Source organism: Natator depressus, chromosome 16 (assembly GCF_965152275.1).
Source record: "Natator depressus isolate rNatDep1 chromosome 16, rNatDep2.hap1, whole genome shotgun sequence".
NCBI classification, from domain to species: domain Eukaryota; kingdom Metazoa; phylum Chordata; order Testudines; family Cheloniidae; genus Natator; species Natator depressus.
This window is the reverse complement of record NC_134249.1, coordinates 6,412,496-6,438,493: the sequence shown is the minus strand read 5'-3', so window position 1 is coordinate 6,438,493 and position 25,998 is coordinate 6,412,496. Positions and strand designations below refer to the sequence as shown.

The 25,998-nt window shown below is 55.6% G+C and overlaps 1 protein-coding gene across 3 annotated transcripts in view; it reads right to left on the bottom strand.

The window, feature by feature from the left end:
• Window positions 1-23,444, bottom strand: part of ABCA2 (ATP binding cassette subfamily A member 2) — a 135,858-nt gene extending 112,414 nt beyond the window's left edge. For 2 of the 3 annotated variants that reach the window (XM_074974066.1, XM_074974067.1), the window contains exon 1: window positions 23,224-23,444. In XM_074974066.1, coding sequence (XP_074830167.1) covers window positions 23,224-23,289 — 66 coding nt within the window. In that variant the 5' untranslated portion in view covers window positions 23,290-23,444. Of the gene's footprint in view, window positions 1-22,757; window positions 22,901-23,223 lie in introns of those variants that run through there. The other variant, XM_074974068.1, reaches the window with a different exon arrangement.
• Between the last annotated feature and the right edge of the window lie 2,554 nt (window positions 23,445-25,998).

The following is a 25,998-nucleotide window of genomic DNA, read 5'->3' as shown; positions in this document are numbered from 1 at the left end:
CAATACCCACACGCCAAAGCTCGCAGGTTTGGGTAGAAAATGGACCCAATTCTCAGTTATGCGAAGGCCTTTTTACACCGCTCTGGTCCCCCCAGAGCGTCCCCTATGCAGAGGCCCTTCCCAGCTGCTGGAGAACTGGCAGAAGGTTTACACAGACCCTGCCCCCTGCATAGGGGGCAGATCTGGGGCATGGCCAGCATGCAGTGCTCCACAACTGTTCTCTGCTTCCCAGGCTCCATGGGAAGCAAAGCATGAGTTACAGCAGCATCAGGGCTGCTCTACCTTACAGTAGGGTCCAGGCAGATCCTGCACTGTTCCAGGACACTGGGAGCACACCCTCCCCACCCGGTTCATGCCCCAAGTGCAGGACCACAGACAAATGCTGTGAAAGCCGAGAGGATGCTCCCCAAATGCGTCTTTTACAACCACTCCTCCCTCTTAACCCTTCCGTGAGCTTTCAGCCCAGGCAGGGAGGAGGGATGTACCGGGCTGGGCCATCCAACCCATGGTTGGAGCTCCACTCAGAGCAGTTCGTAGCTGCGGCCAGGTCCGAGTCAGACCCAGCGCCTTGTGTCCAGCTGGTCCCAACGCCCTGGGCAGAGCGCCTCTAGAACAGAGCCCTCCAACTCAACAGAGAGGGGCCAAAAGAAACATGGGGATGAACTAAATACAGGGGCCAAAGAATGAACGAACAGCGATGAGGGTGCAGGTCATAGACCCCAAGCGAGGGATCACCGTGCCGAGAACCCAGGCGACACCAGCTACCCGAGAAGCCAGTGGAAACCTGCACCTCTAGGGCGAGGTGTCTGCAGCAACCCCAGCCAGAGGATTCCTCCAGCTCCCTGGTTGCTTTCTCTGGGGCCTGCGTGGCTGGTGCTGCTCTCTGCCCCAATCCTCCCCTCTGGTCGCTCCAACTCACAATTGTTTCCCTGTGGATGGCCAATGCCTTTGTTCCCTCCCTCCCTTGTTTACTTGCTCTCATAATCGCCCCTTTGTTGCTACACAACATTCAGGGTCTGTCCCCTTTGCCAGCCCTGCCTGCCGCACAGTGGGGCCAGTGTGCTGGCTGGGCTGGGCCAGGAGGGCTAGGGGTGTTGTTGTCGGCGTTTTAGAACACGTCATTTACATGCTGATCAGTTGTTCTCTAAAGAGCCAAACAAAGACGCAACCCGGGGCTCAGACTCTGGCACCTGCATTAGAGCTACACCCCCAACGCACTCGCCCCCCTCCCATCCCCAGTCAGCTGATGGGGGCCCCAATTCTCGGTCGCCTGGCACTGCAGGGTGAGTGGAATGCTTTTGAAGCAGGCTGGCTGTGTTTAACACTAGTGCAGAATGGGGGTGAAACAAGGGCCCATGGTGCAGAGCCCACAGCCTCCCCGGAGGTCTTGACTGATGGACCACAGGTAGGGGAGGCCTTCCAAGGAGCATACACAGGAGACAGGACACCAAACACTGCTGTTTTCGGGGAAGGTGTGGGGTGACAGAAGCACAAACCTCTCTGAGGGGTGGTTAGATCCAGGTATAGTGTTTGCAGGAGCTGTGCAAGCTTCCCCACACAGCCCTGCCAGTGCCCCTCAATCCTGACCCCCCAGCCCCTGCTAGCCCTGCCCTGGGCCTCCCACACAACCCTGCCAATGCCCCTTATTCCTGACCCCCCAGCCCCCTACTGTCACAATTAAAGAGACCCCTCCTAATCACTGTGAGCAGCCAGACAGCTCCTCTGTCCCTTCCTCCATCCTCCTTGCACCACCCGGCCCTGGGGGAAGAGCCCCGGGAGCTGCAGGGGGAGCAGTGGTGAGGCAGGGGCGGGTCAGAATTGTTGCAGGGACAGGACTGATTTAGGGGTGGGGGCAGGATTAATTGTTGGGCAGGGGATGGACAGCTGTGGGGTGAGACCCCCTATAGCAAGAACCAAAAATCCCCTTATTCACTAGCCAAGCGAGCCCTGGCAACACTGATTGTCACCCACGCACGGGGTTGGGCAGAAGGCATCCACCAGCAAAACAACCCAACCCCAATGAATTTTAAAACGCTCATGAATTGTGGGATCTGCCTCACGATTGTTTTAACCTTCTGCCCAACCGCCGTTTCTGGCCTCTCGTGGTGTAAAGGGGCCACAACCCAGCTGATCCAGCCTCCTGGGGAATCAACCTTTGTGCAGGGGGGCTTGCTCAGGCTGCACACGGCTGCCAGACCAGCTTCACGCTGCTCCCCTTCATGCAGGGCCTGTCATAGCAGGAGTGCATCTGCTCTCTGGCGAGACTCAGCAGCAGAAACAGCCCTAGAGAGCTGCTGCAGCCCTCTGGCTTATCTAGCCCCTGCCAGGGAGTGCAGGGGAGCAGGTGTGACGAAGTCGGACTGTTCTTAATTTTTCCTCTGAATAGTGTGGGGGTGCCTCCGTTTCCCCTAGGCAGTTCTTAAGTATCTAGGGGGTGGGATAAGGGTGTATGATCATTGCAGAGCCCTAGAGGGCAGGTGTGTGCAGGGGTCTGGACACAGAGAATGGCCGACACCCTGTTTCCTGGCAACTGATGGCCTGGGCCCTTCCCCCCTGCAAGGTGAGAGCTAAAGGGTTGGAGAACAAAGGAATCAGGTGACCTCCTGGCCCGGGGAAAGGGAGAAAGCCCAGAGGAGGAGGGGCTGGGGAGAGTTTCAGTTTGGGGCTGGCTGGAGACATGGAGTGAAGGGCAGACGTGGTTGTCTGGCTCACTGCCCCCCAAAATGGACCCAGCTGAGGGGTCCTGTTCTCTGTACCTACAAGCTCTGTTTTAGACCATGTTCCTGTCATCTAATAAACCTCTGTTTTACTGGCTGGCTGAGAGTCACGTCTGACTGCGGATTTGGGCTGCAGGACCCTCTGGCTTCCCCAGGAGCCCTGCCTGAGCGGACTCACTGTGGGAAGCGCACGGAGGGGCAGAGGATGCTGAATGCTCCGAGGTCAGACCCAGGAAGGTGGAAGCTGTGTGAGCTGTGTGTCTTGCAGACAGGCTGCTCACAGAAAGGAGACTTCCCCAGAGTCCTCACTGGCTTCATGGGGAGCAGTTCCAGAGCATCGACCAGGGACTCCGTGACAGTGGGGATGGGTGAGGCCACCGCCCTGCTCACAAACCTGCAGCAGTGATGGCCACTGGCAAACCCAGCACTGCAATGGGGTCACAGACACACGCCAGGAGTTCTGAAAGAGCAACCCAAACTGAGCCGGGCACCCGAGGGCGTGACAAATCGGGGAGATGCCAACTTCGAAAGCCGGGCCGGTCAGCCCCAGTAGAGCTGGAGCCAGGCTCGCCCCGGCATTGGCCCCAGGGAGGTAGCCCAGATGCTCTCCTGGGGCTTTTCCTTCTGTTGTCCTAGGGAAGGAGCCGCTACAGAAAGTCACCACAGTTCCAGCCCAATGCCCCCACGGGGTTGGCAGCAGAAGGCTGCTTCTCTGGTCACTCAGCGAGCTCTGTGGGACACGCGGAACCACCCCAAGCAGGGAGCACGGCAGCCCATAGCTCCCCTGACCAGCCACTTCCTGCATCAGAGTCTGGGGACCCCTGGGCCAGGGCTGGGCGCTCAGAACAATCCCTGCTCAGAACAGAGTCCAGGCCTCCCGCCTCCTCCCCTGGGTTCCCCCCTGGAGCCAGCAGCGTCACTGGCCCGGTGGTGCCCTGAAACCCTGTGCCGGGAGCAGTGATCCAAGCCGGATGCTTCCTCCTCACTCAGCCCGTCCTTCGCCTTCCTACTGCACAAAAACCAGGCGAATCCTCACCTTGCTGCGTTGCCATGGTAACTGCACCCGCGTTGCCAAGCAAGCGGCGACTGGGAGTCAGGTGCCAGGCTGTGATGCGGGAGCTGCCAGGAGGGGCAGGGGCACCTGTCCCCAGGCGGGGGGCCCTGCCCTTGAGGCAGCAGCCTTGGCCTTACTCTTTCACAATGGTTTCCAAGCAACAAACCCGCTTAGCAACACAGGCGAGAATACAGCCGAAGGCAGCTGGCTCTGCGAGAGCTGGGCTGGGCTTTCCTGCATGCGCGAGCTCTTTGGGGCAGGGGCTGTCTCTGATTCCCCGTCAGCTCCACACTCAGCAGTAGGGGCCCCAAGCAGAGGCTAAATAAACATGTTGAATGAGAAGGATACAGACCCGCCCTCGGGGAGAACAGAGGGCAGATAAAAGGACTCGGTCACAAACACGGGCACCCCTCTGCTGCACGGTGGTGGGTTTCAGGGCCTTGCAGGTCAGTTTCCTATTGGAGAAGACACCGGCGACATGGAGTCTGTGTATTTTGTTCATGCAACTGATTAATTTCCATTATACCCACACCAGTCCTGGGGTAGTGGTGGGCACAAAATGGCACGCAGGCAAATCCTTCAGCAGAAATCTCAGCCAAACACTAGTGCCTGATTCCCCAGGAACAGCTCTGCCCCGGAGCACACACTAGTTAGAGGGCTGGCACAGCACACAGGTACAGGGGCCCTCGAGGGACGCACGGGGGCGTGTGCTGGAGGAGAGATCAACCAAACATTGCAGCTCTCAGACCCCACCAGACAAGGCTCGGGCTCACCGGATTATTTCACTGGAGACCCCACCAGACAGTGCTGAAGAGGCAAAAGGCCAGCGCATTAAACCCCCCATGTCTCCTGCTGGGCTGAGTTACATAGAGAGCAGGGCTAACTGAGGGGATACAGGTGGGGATTGGCAGGGCCATGATCCCCCAAGTCCATCAAAAGCAAACAAAGCAGCACCCTCCAATCTGAGAACCAACACACTTGTCACATTACCACCACATGCCCACTTCTATGAGAGGGAATAAAAGGCTGCAGACACCCTGGAGCAGGGGGTGGGGCCAGATGCTGGGCTGGAAAAGCCACCTCTTTAGAGCAGCCCAAAGAATGACTCGGTATTACAGCAGGGATGAGCAGCGAACCTACATCCAGGGCAGGAAAGGGGGCACTTGGGGTGAGAATCGGTAACACTAGGGGGGACTCTGTTACTCCTTTCAGGACAGGCTACAGACAACTGGTTCACCACCCCCTCCCAATGCATGCACCTTCCCACCCCGAAGGGAGCCAGCGCTGGACTTTTAAGGAGGAAAAGCACACCCAAGCACAACCAACCAACCACCCACAACCACCCCTAGCTACTGTTCATGCTTTTCATCCTTAGATCTCTGAGCACTTTACAAAGCAGCTCAGTCTCACTCTTTCCACTGTACAGATAGGGAAACTGAGGCACACCATAATGAAGTGACTTGCTCAGGCAGGCCAGGGGCAGAGCTGGGAATAGAAGCCAGGCCTCCTGAGCCCCAGTATCCACTGCACCATACTGCCTCCTATCGAGCCCTACGGACTGGGGCCGGAGGCAATGCCCACTGAAGTCAATGGGAGCATTTCCGTTCATTGCTATGGGCTTTGGATCACACCCTAACCTAACAGCCAATGAGGACACTCCCGCAGAGGGCCCTGGCTCACGCACCAACACAAGATAAACTCATTTGCTCCTCTGCCCAGCTGCGAGCAGCACAGAGTTTAACAGAGCAGCTCTTCCGGGTGAAGGATCCCAGGGGGCAGCTGCTCCCGTATCTGAGCCCACACGGGATACCCGAGCACCCTGCACAATTTCACTGCACAGCAGGGCACTGCCAACAGCCAAGCATACTTGCAGTTAAGTGAGCGACACGGCCCCAGGTTACATTCGGTGCCAAGCAGCCCCGAGGACCAGCATCGCTGAACCAGGGACGGCAAGAGCAAGGCCAGCATGAGAGGAATGAGACGCTGGCATTCGCTCGCAGCTTCCATCCTCTGTGAAATCCCAGAGTGCCCTGGAGCCACACAACTCAACCCACAGCTGCTCCTTGCTCCTGTCCCAGCCCCTCCCCCGACTGCCAGGCCTGGGATGCTGGTGGATGTAACCTGTCTCCCAATGGATGCAGTGATGGTAACCTTTGGGAGGAGCGACAGGGCAGGGGACCAATAACCAGGCTTGCCCAGGCCCCCAACTGACCACAGCCTGGGTCCAAGGAGACCTGTCAACCTGCACTTCGGACCAGGAGACCTGCCTTCCACCACCTCTGCCCCCAGGAAAGGTCCCACGGGCAGGCTATGCCTGGAGAACCCAAATGACGGGGGAGGGTGTTAGAAAGTCACAAGTAAGTCAACGGAAAGCAGCCAACACAAGAACTTGCACCAAATGTTCCCATCTTTAGATTCTTGTCTACACCGTGCAGGTGGCCAGACCCGGTGGCTGCTAGCACCCCACACACCCACCTGCATGGCAGTGACCCACAACCCAGCTCTGGAGGGCTGTAGATTAGATTCTCAAGTTACTGCAGGACACCTGCATCGCCATGAAGTCATCCCTTGCATTAGCACCTCGGCAATGGGAGTGAGCGCAGCAAGCCCTAGGAAGCCAGGTTAGCACCCATCTTTGCTCTACAGCCCCAAATCCTTTGGGTTTAGACCATGGAGGCTGTCAGGAAACCAGCATACAGAGGCTGCAGGTTTATCCACCCACGCCACCCCACCTCCTCCTTACATAACCCAGAGTGTTTCTATGGCACCTTCGCACCTGCCTAGGTGCCAGTTAACAGCCTTGTCTGCACTGCCCTGCTAGATTTGCTTACACTCACCCGTCCCCTAGGAGCTGCTTTGCCATCATGCCCTGAAGCCTTGGCTGGGAAGTCAATCTCCTTGTTCTGTGTTTGTACAGCACCTAATATAATGGGGTCCTGGGCAGGACTGGAGCTCCGAGGTGCTACCAAACCATGAGTCTTCTACTAATCATTATTTGTAATTCCAAGTGTCACTGAATTGAGGCACTCTGAGCTGCAGCCCAGAGGACGTCCGACACCCATTTGCTGTTTTGCGAGGACCAAATCCAGCCCCGAGCATCAACAGGAACAACTCCCATCCAAGCCAGTAGGAGATGCAGCCCCCTAACCTGGGGGACTATTGCCCTAGGGGAGTTGGGCACAGTGCAGGGTAGTGTGTGGGGGGGGCTGCTTCTCCGGCTACATCCCCCTGCATAAGTTACTCGGTTTGCAAACCCACAAGTTACATGCTCCGCCACTTCCACTCACTTCCCACCGCCACTCCCACTTTACATCCCAGCTGTACTGGCTGCCATAGCTCTGCAAGGAACACAGCAGGGAGCCAGGCACAAGGAGGCCCCACCATGCCTGCTGAGCAGGGAAAGCAGTGCTGCCCTCCCTGCTTCCACTGCTATACTCGCCCATTCCGTAACCCCCGGCAGTCTGGAGACACCTGCACCACCCTCCCCCACATGCCCCAGGGATACTTAACATGATCGTCCCAAAACATTCCAAAATTGGTAGTCTGCACCCCAAAATCAGAAGCGTGGCTTAAAATCAACATGGTAGGTTCTACTTCTTCACCTTCTGGATTTTGAGCCTTTAGGGGCCCGGTTTTTCCAGCTTTTCTTCACAATCACAAGGGCTAGAAATCAATTTGTCCGTATTCATATGACTCCAGCAGCTGGGGTTTTAAGGCAAAAAAAAACCCACCAAATAGCTGGAGATTTGCTATAACATCATAGGGGTCAGCACCGCTGGGCACTCACTGTGGCTTACACATTTGGGAAAGGGCTTGCGGCGTCCACTTCCCGCTGCCAATCGCTGTTGCTCGCAGCACCCGCCGGCCTGGGGGGTGAGCTGCGGTGCTTGCTGCACAGAGGGGAGGAGCTGGGACCTGGTGGGAAAGTTTGTGATCACTGCTCCTTACACTCCGGCCAGTCCTCAATGGTCCCGTGTGCTCCCAATCCACCCGCTGACTGTCACCCTACTGAGATCGCCAGCTCTCTGGGGTGGGGACTGTGTCTCTGCTAGGTGTGTGCAGTGCCTAGCACAACTGGGCCCTACCACAATACATGATGATACGGTTTGGGGGAAGATGGAGAGGGTCCTTTCAATTTTTTAAGGGGAGGTTACTTAGAAGCTGAACAGCACAAAGATCAACCCATCTCTCCCCCTGGCCCTCTTCTCTTCCCACTCTGCCAGACACCCACCATCTTCCAGAGAGTGGGGGCTGGGGGACAGATTCACATTCTCCATCATTTGTATTGTAGCCTGGCAGCCTCTGTCCTGGACCAGGACCCCACTACGCTAGGCACTGTACAGCCAGAGCAGAGACAATCCCTTCCCCCAACGTGCCGACAATCTAGTAAGCCAAGAGACAGTCGGACACGGACAGATGGGGCGGCACACGGAAACAAGGAGGCAAAGCTTGCAGGCACAAAGGGCAGCGGTCTTCGCACCCCACTGACCTGTTAACGTGTTCTGTGGGCTGTCCAGGAAGACTCATCCCCACAGCAGACAGCAAGAGGAAGGGGGACCCATTGTCCAGACTATACAGCACCCTCCTCCCCACGCTGGTGATCTGAAAGGGTCACGTTCTGGAAACCACTGACTCACAGCTGCACGCACACGCAGGACTGCACCGACAGGCAGGTGCCTGCAGGCTGGGCGCCACGCGTGACCACTGCGCCTCTTGGACTCTTCTGGCTTAACATGCACTTAAAAGAAATGCACCGCACGAACCTTGCCACATACATCCTAGCAAATGCCACAGCCTTGCCCACGTACAGCCGTTTGCATCCATCACTCCCATCACCCAGCAGCATGGCCACGACTGATTTGCTGCAGACTGGAAGGGGGAGCAGGTGAGAGAGACAGTGCTCAGTTCTGATGCCCCCAGAAGGCAAGGCTCGGGAGCTCAGCAGCTCCTCCTTTAAACCCCGAGCCCTCGGCCAGCTTAGCGGCTTTGTGTAGGACTTTTAATCACCCACTGGGCCAAAGCAGCTGCAACCCACAGGGGAGATGTCCGGGGATGGCAGCCTGGAAAGGGATGCCGCATTAAGTACTCTTTGCTGTGGCCTGCTGAAATAAAGCCCTAGGTTCATGCCACCAGCAGGGACTGGGGAGAGCCGACTCTGGTACATCCCATTATCCAAATCCCACGGCAGCTTTAATGCATGCTCACAGCCCCAGCGCAGCCTGTCCCTACACCCCCTTGAACTGTCCGACTGCCCCTGGGGGTTAGCGTGAAATTAGCCTGCTCCTCTCCCACCCAGCTGCTCCTGCCCAACTTGTTCCAGCGCATGCTGCATGGGTGCCCAGTCCCTGCTGCCTCCCCCCAGCTCCAGCCAGGCCACCACACCCGCTAAAATGGAAGTGCTGCCCCTGGCAAGACAGGGGTGTGCAGAGCAAAGGGATGCAGGCCATGGGCAGTTTGAGATAGCATGTGTCAATCCTGGAAGCCAGGGGAATGGGAAAAATATATGCTCCCTGACAGGGGCAGGGGAGAAGAGAAACACTGGAAGGAGGGGAGAAGGGGGGTTGAGGGGAGGCAGTGGCCTTCCAGTTCCGTGAAGCTGTGGTGGGAGTGGGACTCATTCCCTTACAGAACAGAGGCCTTATGCTTAGAGCAGAACTCCTGGGTTCCGTCCCCAGCCTCTGCTACTGACTGGCTGGGTGGCCTTGAGCAAGTCACCTGCCCCCTCTGTGCCTCGGTTTCCATCTCAGGACTTAAGGATTTCAACTGAGTGAGTATCAATATTTACTGACCAAGATCAATGATCCCTGCTCCGCGGGGCGGGGACCGTCCGACTGGTCTGTGTCGGTGCAGCGCCTAGCACTGTGCGGGCCTAGGCCACGACACCTCAGTGCTACTATAATGCATTGCATTACTAATCCCCTACCCCACAACTCCCTTCTCTAGCCAATGAGCTAGTCAAGCCCAGCAGTGCTCTAAGGATAGGGCAAAGAACTGCTCTGTTGGCCCAGCCAGCACGGCCAGGCCCAGCTCCAGCACTCAGTCAGGAGCCAGCGTGCAGCTCCCCACCCCTCTGGGCAGGAAGGGGACAGCGCCAGAGGAAGTCCCACCTAGTCTGCCTTTGCTGGGAGGCTGATGCAGGGCTTGGATCGAAGGGAAGCAGGCCCCTGCTAAGGGTCTGGAGGCCCCAGTGCCCCATCTTGAAAGGAGCATTTCCCCTGAAATCTAAACATGCTGGCACTTCAGGGCAGCCCAGGAGCAGTCCTGCACCAAAGCAGGCTTGGAGATTCCAGACTGACAGGCACCTGAACTGCTGCCCGCAGCAATCCTAGGGCCATTCCAGGGGTGCTGGAACAATCTGTACCATGGGGGTGCTGAGAGCCATTGAACCAAACTGGAAACCCCGTATGTGATGGAAACCATGTCAAGCCAGGGGGTGCGGCAGCTCCTCAGCACCCCTCGTTCCAGCACCTCTAGTCCATTTCCCCAACTGCTGGGGTGGGGGCAAACAATAGAGCGACACCACCGCCCACCCAGGTGGCCAACGGCAAGAGCAAGCACGTCTTAGGGAGGAGGAGGAGTTGCACCTCCCCCACCCCCAAGGAGAGCAACAGAGGCTCTTCAGGTGCTGTACAGACAGCGAGGGGGGTCTCTGCCCCTAGACAAGACAAAGACTGGGAGGGGACACCAAGGCACGGAGAGGGGGCGTGATTTTTTCCATGGTCCCACAGGAGGTCAGTGGCAGAGCCGGAAATAGACCCCAGGTGTCCTGAGTCCCCGGCAGCAGAAGCCAAGCCTGGCTGTAGAGAAGCAGAATGAAAGACCCGATTTGCTGCACAGAGCAGACCAGGAAGTCCAGTGACACACACAGGTGGCTCCCCCCCGCGCCATCTTCATTGCCTACTGCTGTTGCTAGCCTTTAAGTGACCACATAGGAGCTCTCCCCCACTTTGGCCAGGGGACAGAGCGGTTGGGAAACGGAGTTTCATTCCCTGGAAAATTCTGACATCTCGAAATTTGTTTTCGTTCCAGTATGGAACCAAGATTGCCACATTTTCTGCAGCTCAAGAATTCCAAACCATTTTGAGTCAGATGTTGTATTCTGTTTGGACGTTACCAAAATGAATCTTACTAAGTCCATATTTTATATACACAATATGAAAATAGCTTAATCTATTTTAAGAATCCAAGCAATCAAGCTGAATTTATCAAAGTGATACATTGTCAAGGTTCCTTCCCCACTCTGAACTCTAGGATACAGATGTGGGGACCTGCATGAAAACCCCTAAGCTTATTTTTACCAGCTTAGGTTAAAACTTCCCCAAGCTACAAACTATTTTACCTTTTGCCCTTGGACTTTATTGCTGCCACCACCAAGTGTCTAACAAATATATAACAGGGAAAGAGCCCGCTTGGAAACGTCTTTCCCCCCAAAATCCTCCCCAAACCCTACACACCCTTTCCTGGTATAAAAACCCTACACACCCTTTCCTTGATAAAAATCCTCACCAATTTGCATAGGTGAACACAGACCCAAACCCTTGGATCTTAAGAAGGATGAAAAAGCAATCAGGTTCTTAAAAGAAGAATTTTAATTGAAGAAAAAAGTAAAAGAATCACCTCTGTAAAATCAGGATGGTAAATACCTTACAGGGTAATCAGATTCAAAACATAGAGAATCACTCTAGGCAAAACCTTAAGTTACACAAAGACACAAAAACAGGAATCTACATTCCATTCAGCACAGCTTATTTTATCAGCCATTTAAACAAAACAGAATCTAAAACATATCTAGCTAGATTACTTACTAAATTCTAAGACTCCATTCCTTTTCTGTTCCTGGCAAAAGCCTCACACAGACAGAGAGAACCTTTGTTTCTCCCCCCTCCAGCTTTTAAAGTATCTTGTCTCCTCATTGGTCAGGTGCCAGCGAGGTTATCCTAGCTTCTTAACCCTTTACAGGTGAAAGGGTTTTTCCTCTGACCAGGAGGGATTTTAAAGGTGTTTACCCTTCTCTTTATATTTAGGACATACATTTTTACCCAATGGAGACATTTTTCTGATGCAAGTTTTGACAGAAACTGATGTAGTACCACAAAATCTTTAGGTTTTGAAAACTGCAATTTAGGACAGAAAACTGTTCCATCGACAACATTTTGACCACCTCCAAATGACACGGCCACTTACCCTGCTATCCAAAGGAGCTTCCTGGGGACCAGTCCTGGTACGTTGGGTCAGGAATTCACTGACTGAGCCCATCCAGGCAGGATGCTCCATTACCAGAAGCATTTTCTGAGTAACCCAGCAATGCGAGGCTGAGGTTTCCCCTAAACCTGCATGTGGGCCTGTAGCCAGGAGGCAGGGCTCACAAAAAGTTGATTAGTTTGACCCAACTTGAAGCATGTCAACTCTATTACCCCCACCGTCTGAGACAAGATACTGAACACCCTGTGCACTGCTCAATAAGGGACTTATTGCAGATGGGAAGGGGCCTTGCAAGTGGAGGCGTCCCACTTCCAGCTACCTTCAGGTATAAGTTTTCTGACTTGAACTGGTTGGAGGCTGTCACTGATCCCCAGAATTGGTGCAATGGCCCCAGCTTTGGAAGGGTCTCCAGGAGGAACCCCCTCAGTGTGCCAGATCCCCTAGGGCCCTCGCTCTTCAAGGGTCTTCTTAGCGTAGGCACAACGTGCCTCAGGTGGTGACACGCAGCTTCACCGCCACCTTAGACCAGACTTCTGGGCCTGCGGCACCCCTGCTTCCCACCGTGAGCCCCGTTCAGCGAGTCCAACTGAGACCGGCCCCGATGGAGACCTGTCCACTCTTTGGGGATTGATGCACCTCACCCAGCATTTGCAGGGACCCTCACACAGCGTTGTCCGAACAGCCAGGTTTATTCGTTAACTGGAAAGCAGCATGGGAAGTTTTAGGGGAGTCTAGAGAAATGAAGGTTAAAGCATTGTCCATGCTGGTCAGTCCAGAGCACAGCCAAGCTGTAGCAAACCCCTTGGTTCAAGCTCTCTCTCTCTCTCTCTCTCTGACCGCCTTGGTCAGACTCCATGCGAGAGTCCGGCTTCTTCCATCCCCTTCCTCATAACCCTCCAGTGCTTTGATCTCAAGCTGGGGGATTGTTGTTCAGCTTTCCTAGGCAGAGGCAGGGAAGTCCACATCCCTCTCGGCCATTGGGCGCTAGGTGCCCATGTCCTGGCAATTGGATTTGCGGTTGTCTTCTCAGCTGCTCCCTGGACATGGAGACTAAGGCCCAGGCTGCTAGGCGCACCCACACCTACGTGGGTAAGCCTGCCCAGAGAGCAAACAGTCCCTTTCCACTCACTGGGTAACAAGGCAGTACATTGGGGAAACTGAGACCGAAAACAGGACTTCAACATATTACAGAATTAATTTCCACTTCGTCATAGCGGCTGCAAAGTATTTCAATCTTGCAACACGATTCAGCATTTAAAAGGCTTTTTTAACTTGATTCATTCTGGGAAGTTCCCGCTGCCAGCAGAGTTGCCTTCATACGGTTTCCTCCCGATTCTTTCACTCTTGCGTTCGTCGCAAAAACTATCCAGATAAAGGGTTTCTGCTCCCCTTTCTGTTCAGAAGGGACTTTTCAGAGACCAACCACTCCACAGAAACAGTGACAAATCGACATGCCTCAGGCCACAGGCATTTTCAAGATTGCTCAGGGCCAGATTTACAGGTGCTCAGTGCACACTCAGAGCCAGATTGGGAAACCTAGCCCCTTCTTTTGGTGCCCATGAGGGATGCCCCAATGCCCGCAGTTCTTCAGGAAACCTGATTCTGTGCACTGAGCCCTTTGGAAAATGCTGGCCAGAGCATGGGGGGGGGGGAGGGTAGGGGGGGGAAATAAAGGTCAATGTTTGAATGCTGCTTTCAGGGACACAATCACAGAAGCTACTTGTAACTATAGCAGGCACAAAATGGAAATACAAATTTCCAAGATGTCCTCTTAACAGGATACATTTGCCACCAGGAACAGTGTGTTTGAGAGTCTTGCATGCCAGCAATTGCCCCCCTGCAATTTCCCCACCTCCCCGTTTGGTTTAGATTGCAAAGTCAGTGCCACAAAAATGTATGCGCCAAAGGGAGCCAAGTTTTTCTTAACCCTTTCGTTGCTGCACCAGCCTGCTTTGCCCTCCCCTCGCCTCGCATCCTTAGCTCCCAGGCAGTCTATAGAGCACCAGGAAATACCAAGTACATCGAGCTGCTGTGAGGGCACCCACCAGCCATGGCTTGGTCTGCCCTGCAGTCATGAAGTGGGCGATTGAGCCAAAGAGGGCAGATAACGCAGCAAGCGAGAGAGGGGATGAGTCAGAGGTGGCCAGAGACAACCTTGCAGATCCGTGGATGTTGGCTGCAGGTTATCCCAATCCACCCCACAAACTGAAAAAAGTCCGGGCTTCCCTGGGTAACTGACAGCAACACACTGCCCCTCTACCTATCGATCCTGAGGTTTCATATGATGCCCTTCACCGAAGTACCTGAGGGCCTTCCACGTCAAAACCAAAGACTCGCCAGTGAAGGAAAGCCAAGCTCCCTGGGAAGCAGGTCACGGTCTTCATCCCCATGTTACAGATGGGGAACCAGAGGCACAGAGTTACAGGTCACGATAATCAGACCTGGGCACCTGTATCTAGGCACCCAGAGAAATGGCCTGATTTGCAAGGATGCCAACCATCCATGTCTCCAAGGAAGCTCAGCATCACAGGCACCTAAATATGCTTAACTTTAGGCACCCAGGTTTGAGCGTCTTTGCCTGGAGTCCCACCTGACACAGCCAGGAAGGCCACTCCAGACGGCCGGCACTGCAGAGAAGCAGCGTTTCGTGCCATCGACGGCGACATTAAGATGAGAACTACATGGTAGGTGGGAGGCTACTCAGGCTACTTAGCTGTTTGAGCTGGGGCACTCCAAATACCAGCAAGGCCGCAGCGGCAGGCGCTCGGGCTAGCCACCTGAGCTCAAACCCGCCCAACCCCCGGGCGCGCTCTTGGGTAGCTAACCCGAGCCACCACCCCTGCAGCAACAGCCACGCTGCTGTGTTTAGCCTGCTAGCTACAGCGCTGCCAGCCCAGGTCTGTCTCCCCACCCTGCCCACTGCTCTGCAGCCAGAGACACGCAGGTGAGGCTGCTGCTGGCTGAATAGGGAGGGGGAACAGAGACGGGAAATAAAACCAGCCGCCCCCAGAAGCCTCGCTCCAGGGGAGTGGCATCACCGTCACCAAATGAAGACATTTAGCTCTGCGTTACGTAACGGGCATTGTGGTGCTAATCTGCAACAGGTGTGGGCTGCCTTGCTCCCAGAGACTCTATACCGGGGTCGGCAACCTTTCAGCAGCAGTGTGCCGAGTCTTCATTCATTCACTCTAATTGAAGGTTTCGCGTGCCAGTGATACATTTTGACGTTTTTTAGAAGGTCTCTCTCTCGAAGTCTATATATTATATAACTAAACTATTGTCGTATGTAAACAAGGTTTTCAAAATGTTTAAGAAGCTTCATTTAAAATGAAATTAAAATGCTGATCTTACGCCGCCGGCCCGCTCAGCCCACTGCCGGCCTGGGGTTCCGTTCACCTAGGCCGGCAGGGGGCTGAGCGGGGCCTGCAGCCGGGACCCCGGCTGGCATGGGGCTGGCAGACAAAACCCCAGACCGGCAGCGGGCTGAGCGGGGCCGGCGGCCGGGACCCCAGGCCAGCAGTGGGCTGAGCAGCTCAGCCCACTGCCGGTCTGGGGTTCCGTCCGCCAGCTCCTGCCAGCCAGGGTCCCGGCTGCTGGCCCCGCTCAGCCTGCTGCCGGTCTGGGGTCCCGGCCCTATCCACATAGAGTAGGTACCTACTTTCTCCCTGGTACTAGCCATTCTCTTCGTCTCTCTGCACTGAGATGAGGGTGGGAGTGCACTGAGAACAGGGCTGGGGGTTGGGGTGCAGGGTCTGGCCAGGAGCTAGAATGAGGGAGGGGGCTCAGGGTTGGGGCAGGAGGTTTGGGTGTGGAGCGCTTACCTGGGCAGCTCCCATTTGGTGCAAGGGGTGCAGGTGGGAACGTGTGTGTGTGTGTGTGTGTGTGAAGGAGCTCCCGTTTGGTGCTCAGGGTGGGGGTACAGATGTGGATGTGGGGGTGCAAGAGTTATGGCATGGGGGGCTGGGTATGTGTGGGGGGTGCAGGAGTCAGGGCTGGGGTTGTGGGGGGGTGCAGGGGTGAGGGCAGAGGGCTGGGTGTGTGTGAGGAGGGTTCATGGGTCAGGGCTGGGGGTTGGGGGGGGCGGAGGGCTGGGGGTGTGGTCGTGGGGTTGCTCCCAGCCCCCTGCCCTGAGTGGCTCATGGCAGGGGGCTGGAGGGGATATGCCGATTCCACCCCCTTCCCCAACGTCCCTGGAGCAGAGAGCCCGCTGGGGCTCTGCTTTTCCCTCTCCCCCTCCCTAGCAAGGGCCGTCAGCTGGTCTGCCGCAGGGAGGGAGCAGAGGAGGGGCAGGAACCCTGCACACTCGGGGAGGGGGAAGCTTGCCTGCCCTGCAAGGAGAGAGCGGTGGGCGGAGAAGAGCGAGCAGGGCTGGGCAGGATTTTTAATGGCGCGCTGCTGTCCCCAGCAGACAGCAGCGTGCCATTAAAAATTGGCTCGCCTGCTGTCTTTGGCACGCGTGCCATAGGTTGCCGACCCCTGCTCTGTACAGTATGTAGAGAGCAGCCCAGGAGTCTGTATGTTAGGTGACACCCTATTTGAATCTCACTCCCCCGCGAGGGATAAGTACATTGTACTGCACAGGGTCAAAGAACACCAGGGATTCTTAAAGCCCAGAGCTAGCGTCCAAAGAGTTAAACCTGATCTTTCAGAGCCCCCCCTTAGGAGCATGGGTCACAGCTCCAGCACCTCCATTCAGCAGCAAGGGCTGTCTCTCACTGGAGGCTCCCAGCTGGGGCCCCGATCCTGCACAGAGCTCAGAGAGAGGTTCTGGAAAGGACTTGGGACCATTTCTGCACTCTGACGGTAGAGAGAGCAGGTGTGGACAACCTGTTGGGGGTGGTTTTAACAAACGAAGTCCTCTCCTGCCTCCCCTTCCCCAGTTTTTCCCTCTTTTCTTTAAACTTTAGAAACATGCTGCACATACAGTTTGGCCTTCCCAGTCGGAGGGTCAAGAGAAACGGGACTCTGGATGTGGCGTGGGGGCTCTGTCCTGTGCCAAGCAGCAGGAGGGAATAATCCTTCACAGAATAAGTGTCATCCTCCCTGCCACCCCATACACATACACACAAGGGTTGAGTTAAAGAAGAATTTCAAGTAGTCTGAACAAAAATCATCTCCCCACTTGGGTTGCACTTCCTTGGCAGCTCTCATGGCATTACACTGGAGTTCAGCTTGAGTTCTGCTGTGCCCTTAATGCCATGATTATCTCTATTCTGTATGAAAAACCCAGCACCTCTTCCCCAAACATACAGCATTTACTTTCAAGGCCAGAATGGCTTGCCTGGGGCTTTATAAGGAACTCCGGCAAGCTTGTAATTCTCCCCAAACCAGGCATTACAAAAACCCAGGAAATTCAGGGTTCAGATTACACGTAAATCCAAACATGTTAAAGGTAAGAAATGGACAGCAAAGGCAAGCAAATAACCTTAACTTTGCCCTGCAGTGATGCAATGAGGAGGAAGAAAATATGACACAAATGTTTGTTTAAAGTAAATGCGATCTAATGGTCTCAAGTTGCAGTGGGGGAGGTTTAGGTTGGATATTAGGAAAATCTTTTTCACTAGGAGGGGGGTGAAGCACTGGAATGCGTTACCTAGGGAGGTGGTGGAATCTCCTTCCTTAGATATTTTTAAGGTCAGGCTTGACAAAGCCCTGACTGGGATGATTTAGTTGGGGACTGGTCCTGCTTTGAGCGGAGGGTTGGACTAGATCTCCTGAGGTCCCTTCCAACCCTGATATTCTATGATAAACTGGGACTCCAAATACTTGAATCCCTGAGCCATACTGGCATGGCACCACAACAGGGTAGAGTGAAGATTGTTTGGGTGCCTTCACTGTGCGTTTCTTACCTTCACACGTCTGGAACGAAGTGAAACCTTAACTCTGAATACCCTGGTTTAAATGCTTGGTTTTGAAGAGAACAATACTGGGATGTTGTAATTATAGACCTTCAACTTCCTGAGACATTCCCTCCATCTTAACTGCATCTCAGTGTAGTTCTGTTGATGGGGAATGCTTCGCTGGATCTCCAGTCAGCTACAGACTCTTCCAGGGTAGACAAGACCTGAATTTCTAATGTCAGAAATACAGCCAGCCCCCACCCCTTCGACACGCACCCTAAAAGGCACAAAAGTGAAAGTCCCACAATTGCCCTTTGCAAGGGAACCTTTAATGAAATGCCACAAGACTCTCACGCTTTCCCTGCCAAGTCACTGCTGCCTCCCACCTCTTCTTTTCCCAGGCAGCCCCCTTTCTCCTGCTGCCTGATCCTAATGCGGGCGGCGCCACATCCCAATGCCGCAGCTGACAGCAGCGATGCCGGCTTAGGCTTTTGCCGAGGGAATCGGGCGGGAGGATGGGGCTGGCGAAGGAGGAGCAAGGTCACAAACATCTTGGTAATAGAGAGCAAGGAAGGGAAGAGGGATGCAGAAAGTGACTAGTGAAGCGTTAGTGACATCCCACGGAGCCCATCTAACGTTTGCTCAGTGACAGCAGAGATGCCACCCTGCCCTTACTTGCCGCGTCACCGCAGTAACCCAGGGCCACCTGCCCCAGCCGACCTCTCCAGGGGGAACCAAATGACAAGCAGCTTGATTTTCAGAAGTGCTGAGCACCTGCCAATGCCCTCAAAGTGGCTGGGGAATGCAGACGCTCAGCACCTTCGGAAAAACCGCCTTAGACTTCAACACAAGACGTTGTTCACAGCTGATAATTTGTATAACAGCAACGTTTAGACCCCAGCTGAGCTCAGGGCTCCATTGTGCCAGGTGTTGTACCGACACACAAGAGGCAGTCCCTGCCAGAGAAGCTTACAATCTAGATACACAAGACAGAGGGGGAGGGGAAACTGAGGCACCAAGCAGGGAAGTGACTTGCCCAAGGTCACGGAGAAAGTCAATGGTAGAGACCGGAATACAACCCAGCTCTTCTGACTCCCAGGCCAATATTTTATCCACTGGGTGAAAGACCATCCTATCCATGATTCTGGGAAGGTTGGGAAAAGGCAGAGACATCGCCTTGTACCCAGTCCCACACAGCAGGGGACAGGTGCATGCAGCACTAAGCGGTTACCCCAGCTGGAAACAGGAGAGATGGCCCCACTGTGGAGAGGAGGGAAGTTACACTTATTCAGCTGCTCCCTGGCCCACATCTGGGGCACAGCTGGGAGACTGGAGCCCAACTCAGACGTGTATTTTTGCCTGGCAGGGCACAGTTTCCGTTTTTGCCTGGTCAGGCAGACTTGCTAGCTATTTAGTAAACAGGAGGAGCAGGGAAGGGCTGCTGTGACCAGCCTGGTCCATGTACCTTGGCACCTGACCCACCCACCCAGCCCAGCCCTAGGGCGAGGTACCAGCTAATACAGAGATTACACTGGTGCAGAGGGGAAGCGTGTCCAATTACGCAAGGCAAGGAGCCTGGGCCACACTGAGCCGCGATGCCTCGGGCAGGGAGCGCACAGGTCACAACCAGGTGCACGCTAGGGGAGAGCAGTGCCCAGCCCACAGCAGGAGTGAGGGGTGGCAGGAGAGGTGCTCATGAGGTGCCAGGCACCAACCAAACAGGCTGCACAGAGACAGGGTCTAGGGGGCGCCCCCACACACTGATGCTGCTGCAAAGTAGATCCCTGGCTCCCACAGCACCTGCTTGGGTGGCTGCTCTGACGCATGCTTTGCAAGTCCCCATGCAGCGCATGCGCTCCTAGGTGGTGTGTGCCGTGCTCCCGTCTGGGCCACTGCTTGCCAGGTTCGCACACACGTTCTTTGGGTGGGCGGGGAGATGCCACTTCTTGGTCAGACCCTGCCAGCCTTGCGCTGAACACCCTGCTCCTCAGGACCCTCACCAGCATCAGAGGAGTAGGGCGCTGTCCAGCAGGAGGGGGGCAGACTCTAGCTCGGCACGCATCCCCCTGGCAGCACTTCACTACTCCGAGGCGCATCATGCCAGCACAACCCACCTGGGCAGCTTATTGACCCTGCTTTAGCAGCTGAGACGCATGCCTTGCGCATTCCCCCCGCTTCCCCTCCCTCCACACTGCCCCCGAGGCACATCTAGCTAGGTATGTAGCCCACACACAGTGCTATGGGGGGCAGTGGCTTGGAACAATTTGCATAGTGGGGGTGCTGGGAGCCATTAAAACTGCAAACCCTTTATATGATGGAAACCACTTTGAGCCAGGGGGTGCTGCCACACTCCTGATCTGGGGGGCTCTGCGTTCTCATAGCAGCTGGATCCACCACATTCCCTGCTCCAGAGAGCAGGGCAGCCCCAGTGCCAGGAGAATGGCAGCTTCTGCAGCAGCTTTGTGAAGACACCCCCCGCTGTCCGTCTGCCCCTTCTTCAGAGAAGCTGAGCCAGGTGGGAAGAGGGTTGAGAAAGCAAAAAGCCTCCTTTCTAGTGCACAGAGCATTCAGCCCACTCAGCCTGGTGACTGCCCAGCTGTTGAGGAACTAATCAGAGAGCTTTTGTGGCCAGCGTGGTTCGGGAGCCATTTGGGTTTGCCATGTGTCACTCTTGGGGAGGAGAACGCCCAGGGCACGCGTCAGACCTGATAAAGCCAAACTGCCCTGAGCATTTACCAGCTCCAAACTTCACCCTCCAAACCCCTCAGCGTGAGGTTCCTATGCACCTTTCCTTAGGGGCAGGAATTCACAGCACAAGGCTTGGCTCCTTAGCGTGACTGGCCAGCACTGCTTAGTGATGCAACAGGATGACTCAGCGCTGGTACCTCCGGATAAAACTAGTGGGCCTGGAGAGAGCAGAGCTTTGAGCATAAAGAGAGAATTCTGCCCAGCCTTGCCTGATCTTTCCCTCCAAAAGCAGGTCCCAGCTGGACAATCAGAGACATAGATGCTCCAGATACCAGGATGACATAAGGCCCAATGCTGCAAGCGCTCGCTCATGCAAGTTCCCCCATTACTTCAATGGAACGGAGGGCTACTGATATGAGCAACGGTTGCAAGATCTGTATTTACTTGAGGGGGGAAAACATATCAGCCCAACATTTCTGAAGCAGTTGCTTGCTAACCCTCAAATCAGAGGCTAATTAGACCATGTCACCTGCCCCCCTCCCAATCCCGCCAGCCACGCATTGCCTGTTCCCAATGCTTTGTCCACTGTGCTTTCAAATGCGTCCAAGGAGAGGGCTTCCCCCGCTGGCCTGGGAAGGGCTATTTCCCCCAACCCGGCTTCACTCGCCCGGTCACCCAACGAAGCCCCAGGATTGTAGCCAAATAACCAAGGAAGAAACTTCCTCTGCTCAGGAACCCGCAAGCAAGCGCATTCTGCATTAATTACCCTGCGCCTAATTCTTCTTTAAATCAGTGGCCCTTGCAGCTCGCTCGGCATACAGAGCTCTGCGCAGCCCACGAACCCCACTCGCAAGCCTAGGGATTTCTTAACAATGAATCAGACCGAAGTGGGTGGGGGAAGGGAATGAGTTAAATGTAAGTAAGAATCATTATAGCCTCACCGATTCCAAGGCCAGAAGGGACCATTGCAATCATCTAGCCTGATCTCCTGTACAACACAGGCCAGAGACCTGCCCCAAAATAATCCCTAGAGCAGATGGGATGTTTTTCTAACCAGTCTTGTCAGTGATGGAAAATCCAACAGGACCCTGGGTAAAGTGTTCCAGTGGGTAATTACTCTCACCATTAAAAATTTACATCTCATTTCCAGTCTGAATTTGTCTAGCTTCAACTTGCAGACATCAGAATGTACTCCACCTTTCTCTGGTAGGCTGCAGAGCTCAATATTAAATGTCTGTTCCCCATGTAGGTCCGTACAGACTGTAATCAAGTCACCCCTTAACCTTCGCTTTGTTAAGCTAAATAGATGGAGCTCCTGGAGTCTGTCACTATAAGGCAGGTTTCTTAACCCTCTACTCGTTCTTGTGCTTCTTCTCTGACCCCTCATACTTAGATACCAAATTGATTCTCCTTTTAGAGATCAGATACAGTCCTTGGGATCAGAGAGGGGACAGGCTGGTGGAGGGGCATAGCCTCTATACACCTTAAATCTTTCTCAGCCTGCAGCGTTGCCTCCTGAGCACCCAAAAGCAGGAAAGCTCTCTCCATACTAACAAATGGGGAAAGATGCAGCTGACCCACATATGATTTGGAAACCTATTTATAGCACATGGACACAAATGGCTTGTGATAGTGTTCCCGTAACAGCCACATCCAGGGAGATAATAAAATGGAGCTTGACAGAAGCACGGCAAACCTGGGATTTCAGTCGCTTTCGGGGAGCGGGGACGGGGGAGAGGATGACAAAGCTGTAGATCTTGGCGACAACATGAAACCATCCCAGATGTTCTGAACCGGCACCAGCATACGGTGCCCCTTACCGGAGAAGGCCCCTGGGTAACCCAGGTGACCCTAGCCCACAGTGAGGCTGCACAGGTACGGGGCCCAATTGTTGCTGCTGCACACAGGCGTGGAGGACACAGTAACACACACGCACATACACACACCAGACTCGGAGCGGCCTCTCTTGGTTACTCCTTGAGTTTATATAGTCTGGCTATCTCTGCGTGCACCCGGCACAGAGACAGCCAGACAGCACCCGATTTCTGCATCCAGAGCCCATCCATTATTCACCTCACATCGCCAGAGCCTGGGATATTGCATCTTCCTAGACCCACACCTGGGGGAGGGGGGGGCAGCCTCACACTCAAAGGCAAAAGAGAAATAAAAACACCAGCCGCCTGCAGACCCAGGGAGGGGGGCTCTGAAGTGATCCCTCACCCTCCTGCAGCTCATTAAATAGACATGGGTGCTCACCAAAGCAAGTGCAGATCCTCAGCTGCCACCTCACTGCATGCAGGGAGCCAGGTCTCCCGGCCTCTGGGCTGGGAGGCTGACTGGGGGAAGGGGGCAGATTTTCCAGCCCAGGATCTCCAGGCCCGGCAGGGAAGGCATTCAGAGGCCTGAGTCCCGTTGCACCGCTGCTGCTAGCCAGGGACAAGCAAGCTACAGCTTCCACCGGCGAGGAGCGGGGGTCTCGCAGGCACCAGACAGCTCTCCCCCTTCGGTGCAGCAGCCTCCCCCCCTCTGCTCTCTCCTTTCGCAGGCCAGCCAGCGCTTTCCACCCCCATCACAGCGGCAGATTTCTGCGGATCTGCCCTTTCACCTCCCTCCCCCGAAGAGCGGCTCGGCTCATTCCTCTCGCAACCCCGGGCCCCGGCAGGCCGCCCCGCCCAGGGGGCACCCTCCACCCCAGCGCCACGGAAACAGCGCGCCGCCTTACCGGGCTCCTGCGCTTGAGAGTCACGTTCTTCCAGAGCAGCAGATGCAGCTGGTGCAGGAAGCCCATGCTGGCGCCCCGGGAGTCCGCGCCAGCGGCTCCTGCGCCCTGGGGGAACGGGAGCAACGTCCTGGCCCCCCGCCCCGGGGCTTTGTGCGCTGGCGGCGGAGATCGGGGCTTTCCCGGGGCCGGCCGCTGTCAGTCGCGGGAGCCCGCTGGCAGCAGGGCGAGGGGGCGGGCGGGCGAGCCGAGCCGAGCCGTGCCGTGCCGGGCGAGGCCGCGCCGCGCCGCTCGGGGGCAGGTTGCTCGCCCCGCAGAGGCGGGCCGGTGGCGCTCGGCAGCCCCGCAGGTGGAGGTGCGCTGGCGGGGGCCAGCGCTTGGTCTGCGGCGACTTCGGTTCCGTCGCAGGGAGCCCCACCCCCTGCCGGCGCCGGGGCCCTGCCTCTTAAAGCCGCAGAGCCCCGGCCCTCCTGCCCGGCCCTCCCCGTGCGAGCCCCTCTGCCCCGGGCAGTGCCGGCACCGAGCCTGCGGCTGCCGCTGCCGGGAGGGTCCGTGCAGCCCCCTCCCCGGGACGGGAACCTCGGCGGGAGCAGGGCTCGATCCCGCAACCCCCACAGCGCTGCTCTAGAACCGCGCTGCAAGCGGCGCCCTGCGCCGCCGGGTGAGCGCGCCCCAGAGCCCGCTGCGGGAGCAATGGCCGGAGCAGGCCGGATGGCACGGGGATGGCCGCTGCAGCCCCCCCGAGCTAGAGCCTGTCCCTTCCCCCCTCCGGGCCCGGGTGTCTCCTCCACCCTGTGTCCGAGTGGGGCAGGGCTGGGACTCGCTCTGGGGCCGGGCACCCCCCAGTGCAGCCCCCTGGTCTCTGTGGGCACAGCCAGAACTAGGCATTTTAGCGCCTGGGAAGAGCCGGCGTGTTTGCGCCCCCTTCTGGTTTTTGTCATTTTTCCGCCCCATAATCAGAGGTGATCCGTAATCGTTGATAGTGGGGAACACAATATAAGGGGGGTGACCACCCCACAGAAGGGGGCAAAGGAATGTTGGCGGGGGCGGGGTCGAGCGATGGCGCCAGCCCCGCCCGGTGGGGCCCAACATGGGAGCGCCCCCTTCACCCCCTTACTCACCTCAGCGGGCCTCCCAGTCACTCAGGGTTGGGAGATGGGTGCAACCAATAAATGGGGGGGCACATGCCCCACACACATCACCTGCGGCACCATTTTTCCACCCCGGCGTCTTTTCCCCTTCACCCCACCCTGGTCACAGCCCTGGGCCCACCCTCACACACACTGCTGGGCAGTTCGTAGCCCCAGCACCTCTGGACTTGCTGCATCAGTTATGAATGTAAAAAAATTGCTTAAGCCCTGGCCCCTCTTTCACTTCAAATTAGGCACTGATCACACTGCCCTCAGGAACTCAGCGGGAAATTAAAGCTCATGGCCTCTTCCTGCGCCCTGAGATTTTACAGACTTTGGCTTTTTTCCCCATCTTGCAAACTCATCCCCATTTTCTCTCAGATTTTTGCTCCATCTCCTCCATGCTTCCTTACCTATGCCTCTCCCTCTGTCGCCTGAACACTGGGGAATATTTCCCTCCCTACTTTGAACCTTCAGTCATTTCGCCGTCCCAGAGTTGCCCCTCTGCTATGTATTTTTCTCCGCTTTGTATTAACCTTTTGCTCATTTACATCACAGGTAGCCTTCAGAGCCTTCAGCCAGGACACCTAGTTTGTATATTTCAAAGCACTGGATAATTAACTAATCAGCTCTCAGCACAGCCCTCTGAGGTGGGTAAGCAAATAGCATTATCATCTCAGGCAACAGTGTGTGCCCATGGTGTTCTGGATGCCCTCTAGTGCTAGTTCCACTGACAGTAATTTTTGGACCCTATGGCCCAGATTTTCAGAAGCGCCTCGGCGTGTTGGGTGTCCCACACTTTTGAAAATCTGGCTCTGACTGCAGGTGCTGAGTACCTGAAAGCCTGGCCCTACAGTCCCTGTTGGACTTGGTGAGCACGTGGGCACTGTTTCTTTACATTTGTGGCAGGAAGCGGGACCCTGGGGCAGCGTCTAGGCCAGGAGAAGCTTTTGGGATGATGCTGGGTTCCTTACTGTAATCAAGTTCCTTGTTCAGCATCAGAAAAAGCAACTCTTTGAATCTTTACCGCTGCCACCTGACACACTCTCCTGCCCAGAACCCTTTTGGGGGACCGGCTGCGCTGTGTTTGGAGAATTCAGAAATAAAGCAGGTTACATTATCAGCTCTAGCAGCACACTTCTAGGTCACTATTCCCTCCAGCAGGTGCATACAATGCACCACCCTAGCTAGCTCTTATATAGCCTTCCCTCGGTAGATCTCAAAGCATTCCCCAATGCTTTTTGGTGTTAACCTCCCAGCACCACCGTGAGGCAGGGAAGTGCTATTATCCCTTGTTTATAGCTAGGGAACTGGCAGAGAGAGGCTAAGTGGCTTGCCCAGATCCAACAGGAAATTTGTGATAGAGCAGGGACCGGGGCCTCCAACTCCTCAGCTAGTGTCCTTACCGGTAGGCCAGCCTGCCACTCTGCACCCCTTTTACAGCTGGGAAAACTGAGGCACGGAAAAGTCTTACCTTACCAAGAGACATAGAGGGAGTCATTGTCAGACCCAGGACTAGCACACAGAAAATCCTGCTACTTAAATTGGAGTTCTTTGTTCAAACCTCCTCCTCTTTCCCTCTCCATGGACTCCCTGTGGCTCAGACCTTCACCAATAAACCGCTGGCTCACCAAAGATTGTTCAAGCT